General features: G+C 41.7%; 1 protein-coding gene across 1 annotated transcript in view; it reads left to right on the top strand.

Annotated features, from left to right (window-relative positions):
- The first annotated feature begins 2,358 nt into the window (after positions 1 to 2,358).
- The window catches only part of gldc (glycine dehydrogenase (decarboxylating)), a 26,824-nt gene continuing 19,541 nt past the window's right edge, over positions 2,359 to 9,641 (top strand). Inside the window, 3 exon segments of the mRNA XM_061672355.1 lie at positions 2,359 to 2,649; positions 2,732 to 2,810; positions 9,446 to 9,581. Of these exon segments, the coding sequence (XP_061528339.1) occupies positions 2,359 to 2,649; positions 2,732 to 2,810; positions 9,446 to 9,581 (506 nt within the window).

The raw sequence follows: 9,641 nt of genomic DNA, 5'->3' as shown, positions 1-9,641 counted from the left end.
TACCATCGTTTGCAGTGTGTGTTTGTATATACTATATTCAGTATATACCGGGTGATTGAAAAGTAACTCCCTATTTTTAAGTACTTGTAATTTATTTCTGAACTATAATTCTTACAAGAAGTGAACATGAAAAGAAAGTGTATTGCATGGAGTTTTATTTAAAATTCGATATGGGCGCCAGCGGCGGCACGGTGGACGACTGGTTAGCACATCTGCCTCACAGTTCTGAGGACAGGGGTTCCGATCCTGGCACCGCCTGTATGGAGTTTGCATGTTCTCCTCATGCCTGCGTGGGTTTTCTCCGGGTACTCCGGTTTCCTCCCACATCCCAGACACATGCATGGTAGGTTTATTGAAGACTCTGAATTGCAGTAGGTGTGAATGTGAGTACGAATGGTTGTTTCTTTATATGTGCCCTGCGATCGGCCAGTTCAGGGTGTACCCCGCCTCACGCCTGGAGATAGCTGGGATAGGCTCCAGCGCGCCCTCGACCCTAGTGAGGATAAGCGGTGAAGAAAATGGATGAATGGATGGATGGGCGCCAGCATTAGCCACCAGTTTCTCAAGCCGCCTGGGAACCGCATTAACTGTTTTCACAAGGAACTCTTGTGGGTTGGAAGACATAACTTCTCGTATTCGCCCCTTAAAGTTCTTCCAAAATCGTTGGTCTTTTTCACAAAAAAATTTAGAAAAATATTACGACATATGAATAAATAAATCTTTTAAAATAGGGAGCTACTTTTCAATCACCCTGTATGTATATATATATATATATATATATATATATAACTAATTGCCATGAAAGACAGGATAATCCACAAATAATTGACGCTCATTATAACTCCCATTTATAAAAAAAAAAAAAAAAAAAGTGACTAAGAGGGGATTGGGTAGAAAAAATTAGAATAAGAGAAGGTTTGTGCAGAAAACAGGGATAGGTTCCCCAAAAACATGTGCGAATAGGTGACTGCGAATGCCGAGCCTCCAATATGTGTGGTTCCACTGTAGTCAAGTGTAGAAGTTGTACTTTTACAAAAATCAAGTCAGATTTTTTTCAAGATGAAATGATTAAAAAAGCCATAATCTTCCATGAATCAAATCATATTTTTGGGGATAAAAAGTTATAGTTTCAAGAAAATAATTAAAAATAATTCCAGGGGAGAGCTACTGAGCAAAATTTGGGGGGGTTCACTTCAAACCAAAATGGCAGATTTCCTGTGTCTTTTGCAGCCTTGGTTCTTGAGACTGTTTTAGTGGGTCTAGTCAGGGGCACTTCGAGGATCAGAGGTTTATGGGTGCTGGAATTCATTTTATGGGTGCTTCAACACCCCCAAATATGGGCTGGAAAGTCCTATGCCAGTCATTAAGCTATAGTATTTAATTTTTTCTAATTCTGCAGTACAGCAAAAGAACAGAGCCGTCACTTCAATATGACGTAGGCAATGCATTATATTCCCCTTATATGTGACTTTACAACATGTTTACTATGTTTTGAAGGACATTTGCAGCGCGCCACCAACCGGGCCAGCGCGGGAAATAAAAAGGGCCGTCACTAAATATAAAAAATAAGAGACTGATAAATACAGCAAGATATTAGAGAAGCTGAATGGCTTCATCAGCATTGTGTCATCTCCTCTAGTAGCGGCTTGGGTGAGAATGGCTTTTATTTTTTATTTTTAAAGTTGTGGATTGTAGCTTTAATATTATCACGTATACGACACAGCGACAACGGACTTCTCTCAATCCAATTCAAACGGAGGACAGTGGTACTGTCCGACCATCTGAATCGTTTCCTATAGCTAGAAAAGAAATGACAGCCAACTCCTACATAACAACATAAACAGTGACCTCTGGTTAAATGCAGGCTTTGTGGGCTGAATTTTCCCAAAAATTCCAGATGGTGCTATTGAGACTACTTTTGAAGGATAACTTCAAATCAAAATGGCTGTCTTCCTGTGTCTTTTCATGCCTCTGCCTGAACCAAAATTGGTTGTTGAGACTTTTTTTTTTGCGGGTCTACTTTTGTATTATCACCTGCCGACCAAATGTCATGTTGCTAAATGAAACGTCCTTCAGGGGCTGAATTTTCAGCAACAAAATCCAAAGGCAAAATTTGGTGGTCACGTGAGGATGTTGAGCAGCTGTTTAACTTGGGCTGGCCGTGACGTCACTCGCCCTCTCTGCGCTCTGATTGGCTCTCTCTTGTGCAACTGTGTGCACTTGTATAATAAACTCTGAAGTAGTCAAGCACAACCAGCGGCGGCAGCAGCAGCAGCTCCAGCAGCTCCAGCAGCTCTCCTGCGGGCATCGCGTCACACTGCCGGCCTTCTCCAACTTTTTTTTATTCCAAAGCAAAAGATGCAACGCTGCGCCAAGTCGTGGGGCGTCATCTCGGCCAAAGCAGTGGGGGTGCTGGGGCCGGCGAACCGGACTTGCGCGGTCGCCGGCAGCCGCGACTTGTGGAGAGCCGCCGGATGCCGGAGCTCCGGACAGGGGGCGTCCCTAGCAACGCGGGGACTACGGACCTCGGCGGTCGGGTGCTCTCGGCGCATCGAGCGGATCCTACCTCGGCACGACGACTTCGCCGAGCGGCACATCGGGCCAGGTGAACGCGAGAAACGGGACATGCTGGACGCGCTCGGACTGGAGGTGAAAACACACAAACGCAAACACAGAAAACTACTGTCACACTTCTTGTTTATCTCCATTGAAAAATATGTTTTCTTGTTAGTCCATCGAACAGCTGATTGAGAACACGGTGCCGTCGTCCATCCGTCTGAGGCAGAGCATGAAGCTGGACGACCCCGTGTGTAAGTTGGCATCCTTATCACGCATTTTCTCGCACAAAATTTTGCGAGGGTGCAGGCTTTCCATTGAACATATTTGGAGTCGTATATTAATAATGATGATGATAAAGATCACGCTAAGGCGAGTGCAAAGTTTCTCGCCCAGGTCCCAAGTCCAGTTCAATCTGGTTCCAGCGGTCACATTACATCACAGCCGAGGGGGCTCCTAATAAGGTGACATGGATGGATGTAATCTGCCCCATTCGCCCCCCACCCAACACACTGTGGTCTTGTCACACTGCACATTGAAGCAAAATGCTACCAAAAAAACAAAACAAAACGAAAAAACATTTAAGCCCAGTTCAAACCTGTTAAATCATAAGGGACCCTCCGGGGGGGGATGCCTTTACAAAGATGCTGATATTAATAAAGCACATAGTTAAGTTTAACCAAACAATATATATTTACAGCAGTTATTTTAATATATACTGTACTGTATATATTTACACACCAAGCCAAAAATGATAAATACATCAAATTAGGTTTGAATTTCCCCTTGTGGCTAAAATTGGTATACAAAGTAAATATATATATTTTTTTTTTAAACTCATCACCCGCTCTATGCCAAAGAACACAACACCAAAAGTTAATAAAACATTAAAATATTTACAGTAGGGTGACAGACTAAGTGACTAAAATACGTATGAATAAAATCTTTCAAAAGTAATAAATGCACCCTGCTCCATGCTAAACAAAGACAATCAAACCTTAAATATTTTTAGCATTTCTTTCCCTTCAAGGATTGAAATATTACAATCATAAAATATGGACAAATATTTGCTGCAGAGTGACATTTGAAGATCAAAATTACTATAGTATAATAAATGAAATAATAATATATATCACCTGTCCTATGACAGAAAGCTGATCACATATGATATCACATATTTATTCAAATAAAACCCCTTTTCATCCAAATTTTAAGAAATAATGGCATTATCAAGTATTGGTACTCTGTATCGGAGAATATTCAAATGGAAGTACTTGTACTCGTACTCAGTCTGGAAAAAAAAGTCATATTGGTGCATCCCCAGATCAAACCAAACAAATATTACAACCCCAATTCCAATGAAGTTGGGACGTTGTGTCAAACAAAAGCTATTTAATGTTCAAACTGATAAACTTTATTGTTTTTAGCAAATAATCATTAACTTAGAATTTTATGGCTGCAACACATTCCAAAAAAGCTGGGACAGGGTCTTGTTTACCACTGTGTTACATCACCTTTTCTTTTAACAACATTCAATAAACGTTCGGGAACTGAGGACACTAATTGTTGAAGCTTTGTAGGTGGAATTCTTTCTCATTCTTGCTTGATCCACAGCTTCAGCTGTTCAACAGTACGGGGTCGCCGTTGTCGTATGTTACGCTTCATAATGCGCCACACATTTTCAATGAGAGACCGGTCTGGATTGGAGGCATGCCAGTCTAGTACCCGCACTCTTTTACTACCAAGCCACGCTGTTGTAACATGTGCAGAATGTGGTTTGGCATTGTCTTGCTGAAATAAGCAGGGGCCTCCATGAAAAAGCTGTTGCTTGGATGGCAGCATATGTTTCTCCAAAACCTGTATGTACCTTTCAGCATTAATGGTGCCTTCACAGATGTGTAAGTTACCCATGCCATTGGCACTAACACAGCCCCATACCATCACAGATGCTGGCTTTTGAACTTTGCGTCCATAACAGTCCGGATGGTTGTTATCCTCTTTTGCCCGGAGGACACGACGTCCACAATTTCCAAAAACAATTTGAAATGTGGACTCGTCGGAGCACAGAACACTTTTCCACTTTGCATCAGTCCATCTTAGATGAGCTCGGGCCCAGAGAGGTCGGCGGCGTTTCTGGGTGTTGTTGATAAATCGCTTTTGCTTTACATAGTAGAGTTTCAAGTTGCACTTACGGATGTAGCGCCGAACTGTATTTACTGACCTTGGTTTTCTGAAGTGTTTCTGAGCCCATGTGGTGATATCCTTTACACATTGATGTCTGTTTTTGATGCAGTGCCGCCTGAGGGATCGAAGGTCACGGGCAATTCAATGTTGGTTTGCAGTGATTTCTCCAGATTCTCTGAACATTTTGATGGTATTATGGACCGTAGATGATGAAATACCTAAATTCCTTGCAATTGTACGTTGAGGAACATTGTCCATAAACTGTTCGACCATTTTTCACGCACTTGTTCACAAAGAGGTGAACCTCACCCCATATTTGCTTGTGAATGACTGAGTAATTCTGGGAAGCTCCTTTTATACCCAATCATGGCAGCCACCTGTTCCCAATTAGCCTGTATGTTGCAAACAGGTGTTTGATGAGCGTTCCTCTATTTTCTCACTCTTTTTTGCCACCTGTCCCAGCTTTTTTGGAACGTGTTGCAGCCATAAAATTCAAAGTTAATGATTATTTGCTAAAAACAATGAAGTTTATCAGTTTGAACATTAAATAGCTCGTCTTTGTAGTGTATTCATTTAAATATAGGTTGAACATGATTTGCAAATCATTGTATTCTGGTTTTATTTATGTTTAACACAATGTCCCAACTTCATTGGAATTGGGGTTGTAAAATAAATATGAAAATAAATCAACTGAACAGATAAAAAAGCTATTTATATGAAGCGAGTTATTTTATCCAAGTCGAGTGATTGGTCAATGAGAGTCACAATGTGGGTTAATGTGTACGCTATAGATGAATACCTTTTTGTGCTGTTTGTCATAGAACGGATAATATGTATTCATATTTCATCCATCCATCCATTTTCTGAGCCGCTTCTCCTCACTAGGGTCGCGGGCGTGCTGGAGCCTATGCCAGCTTTTCATCAGGCAGGAGGCGGGGAACACCCTGAACTGGTTGCCAGCCAATCGCAGGGCACAGACAAACAAACAACCATTCGCACTCACATGCACACCACACCTACGGGCAATTTAGAGTCTCCAATTAATGCATGTTTTTGGGATGTGGGAGGAAACCGGAGTGCCCGGAGAAAACCCACGCAGGCACGGGGAGAACATGCAAACGCGACACAGGCGGGGCCGGGGATTGAACCCGGGTCCTCAGAACTGTGAGGCTGGCGCTCTAACCAGTCGGCCACCCTGCCGCCTGTATTAATATTTACTATGCTAATTTTAATGCCTGAATAGAAACACAAATTCCACACTGCTGTCAATATTAGGACACGTTTATTGAGTTTAATAATTTTGGCTTGGTCTTATTCAAATGATTGGCATGTTTGGACGTCACCGACCATAATCATCTTTTAGTTTGTGCAATTGTTTACTTAATAACTCACCACCATCCAAGCTTGATGATTTACTGATGAGCTTGCACGAGTGCTGACGCAAGTAGCCATTTTTTGGCGGGGGATGGACCATAAGCACAAAGGTGGGAATGATTAACTAAGTTTGCCGGAGTCACCTGGAGAGAGGCGGCGTTCTATTGGTCAGGACCGAGGAGGCTCGGCTGCTGGTGTTTTCTGCTGCTTCAGCTTTTCCGAGGCTTTGTAGAAAAGCCAACATATGGGACAACAATGGAGTTCCTGTGTGGCTCTGGATCAATCTTTTTTTTTTTTTTTTTTTTCTTCACACGCCGCTTGGCATGCTGGAAATATTGGCATTCCTTCACCCAAATTTGAAAGCTAGTAGTCTGACCTACGTTTAAAAACTAAATTCTGTTTGTTCCATGAAATTGTATTAATGTATTTCCCAACAGGCTATTCCCTTGATTTCATCATTGTTTTGCTTCAATAACATGGGGATAGTAGAATTAATTAAAAAAAATGTTTGTTTTTGTTTTGTCCAATCAGATTTCAGCCACTGTGTTGCCATGTTAATCTAATCTGTCCATGGCCTTCAGAATCAGTTTTGTTTGCCCATGTTTACGTTTAACAACCTGACTGTTTCTTTGACCAATCAAAATTCACATTCATCCTCACACGTCCAAAGTGCTGCTCCTCAATGACGACAGCATTTTTCCATCATCCAATTGGCTGGTCAGATTAAAACTGTTCCAACTAGCAAAACACATCTGCACACATTAATACATTTGAAAATCATTTTTGGTGATTATGATGTATTTTAGTTCATGTTTTATATTTTAGTCATGTTATTAGATGAATATTGATTTTTAAACCACTCCAGATGATGTATGTAGCACAATTGTGTGCTATTTTATTGCATTTTGTATTGTGCTGATGGTTTCAATTTTTACTTTGCAAGTAGGCAAGGCCAGCCGTCTATTTTCATGGATGAATGCTTATGCCAAAACATAATATTGAATTTCGTTTGGCTATAATACCTTTCCATTAAATTACCAATTAATTCCCATGTTAAGTTTCAAATTTGGAATATTCCCCAAAGTCACCATCTTAAATTCCCATGAAAATTTGTCGGAAACCTTTTAGAAATTTACCAGACGTCATATTATGAGGTGGATTAAGTCGAGACTTCCTCAGTAACGCCTCAGGTACCAAATGCATCGACTGCCAAAAACATACTGTAAAAAACACATTAACTGTATATTTGTAGCATACAAATATCAATTCCCAATGTAAGATTTTGCATTTCTGCAGTGTATCCATTTTTTTTTGTGGGTGTCTTCCCTTTCCCCAGTCGTAGTTCAGATGGGGTGCCATTGTCCCATTCCTCAGCGTTGCTAAGCAACCAGAGGAATCTCAGTGGTTGCTTTGGCACAGTTCTCGTTAAATGAGGAGGGTGGGGGGCTGGAACCATGCTGTATGGATCCAGCTCTTCTGGATGTTTGGAAACAAAATCTGTTCTCGTTTCCTCTTTCTCTCTCTCGCCTACATTCGAATCTGCTTCTGCGTTTCTTGATCCTGTTAGTTCCGCAGCTCAGTGTGCTGCTCATTGGAATAATTTGGCATTAAACAGAGGAGTGGTGCGACGTGACGGCCGCGTGTTGACTCATGATAAAGAAAGTGGATCAAACTGGTGACAAGGAAGTTTTACAAGTTTTCAATTTAGGCAGCTAGGGTAAATAGGGTAATGTCATACCACGCAAGCAAGTTATAGTCTGTTATTCTCTACTGGCCGATCAGCAGGCAGCAACAGTTCTTGCTCTGCCCTCCACTAGTCGTGTGACTAGCAACCCAACTGCAATAATTCGGTGGCCTTCAAAATGCATCTTCCCGAACCTTACCGTACTGCTTGGTCGAAGCGAGGCTTCTGTTGACCTTAGAGCAGTGGACTGATTTCATGAAAAGCAATATTTTGACAGACCGACATTCGAACAAAATACCGGTAATAAAAATACAACTCACTATTACTCTGAATGTAATTAGTGGGAGCCTTGCGCTTGCTGTTATTCGAAAAGCCGGCTCCCATCTCGGCGAAATCGGAGACTACAACTTGTGTCCGTGGCGTAATTTTGTTTTGGTCGCCCTCATCGCAGAAAATCCAAGCTTCACAAAGACAGGATGTTGGAAAATCTTCTCTGTGCCAAAGCAGTTTTGAAAGTTTCATCGCCTCATATGCGAGCCTGTCGCCTCATATTCCGCAGAGGAGGCTCGGTGTGTGATAGTCACCTGTTGCGATAAACCTGTATTTTAAATAGGACTACTGATATTGACCTTTTAAAAGCAGCTTTTTCTTGGAAGTTGTATTCTGTTCGTCTTCTGTCTCATCAGTTGGCCTTTCCCTCTTTCCTAAGACGGTGCACTCGTGTTTGTTTTATTCAGTTTTGTTAGCTTGTGGACATACTTTTTATTTTTTTTTATTTTTTTATTTTTTTTAAAACAAGTGTATGATATCACATGACCAAGACAAGCAGTACAGAGACATACTGTAGGTGGATGCATCTGATTTTCAAAATAAACCTATTTTCCATTTTCTCTGTGTGGCTTAATACCGAATATCCCATGGATGGGTAGCCTGTCCACAGCCCAGTGGTTGGGGACGACTGCTTTAGAGTATTTTAAAGGGCTTGTTGGCTTACATGTATTCAGCATTAACAGCCAGAATACCGTAATGACGGGATGTTATTCTGACATTTCACACATGACACTCACTTCCCCCACCCCAGTTTGTTGAAAGCAATTTCTGAAAGGCAAAGACTGCTTATTACTAGGGATGCACCGATACCAACACCGTACCTCTGTACTTGTACTTTCAAAAAATGCTCAGCTACTATCACACCGATACTGCTTCATCATGTGACATTTAACCTTCGGCCAGGTGAAAGAGGACCCGTGTCAGCCGTGGGGAGATACTTTAAGCTAAACACGGACGGATGGTAAAATGTCAATAATGGCAAGTTGTTACTATAAAACTGGTTGAGTGAAACACATGCCATCTTCAAGTTTGTTTTGTGTTTTTGAACGATATTTGATATTTATTTGAAAACAACACATTTTTATCATGGAAGACTTAATGTGACTCTCAAGTATTGGTACTCTTTATGTGCATCCCTGCTTACTACCAGATCTTCTGTTACGTCTCTTTTGCCACTCTTTTGATGGGTCTCTGTGTGAAAGGCAGTGTGGCTTGTTTGTCACAAGCAAGATGTTGATTTTGTTGAATTTTTCCCAGCTCAACAAGTTTCCCTTAACTTTCGTTTAATGCTCTAAATTTGTGCCGGGACTGTTCCAGGCGAGAACGAAGTGCTGGAGTCGCTGCACAAGATTGCGTCTAGGAACAAAGTGTGGCGTTCCTACATTGGCATGGGTTACTACAACTGCTCCATGCCACCACCCATCCAGAGGAATCTCCTGGAGAATGCTGGCTGGTGAGTGAAAGACCTCTGATAACTCTGATCTGCTGACCAACCACAAGCTTTTGGTCGTTC

Source organism: Phycodurus eques, chromosome 3, assembly GCF_024500275.1.
Source record: "Phycodurus eques isolate BA_2022a chromosome 3, UOR_Pequ_1.1, whole genome shotgun sequence".
Taxonomy (NCBI): domain Eukaryota; kingdom Metazoa; phylum Chordata; class Actinopteri; order Syngnathiformes; family Syngnathidae; genus Phycodurus; species Phycodurus eques.
This window is presented reverse-complemented; position numbering and strand designations above follow the sequence as displayed.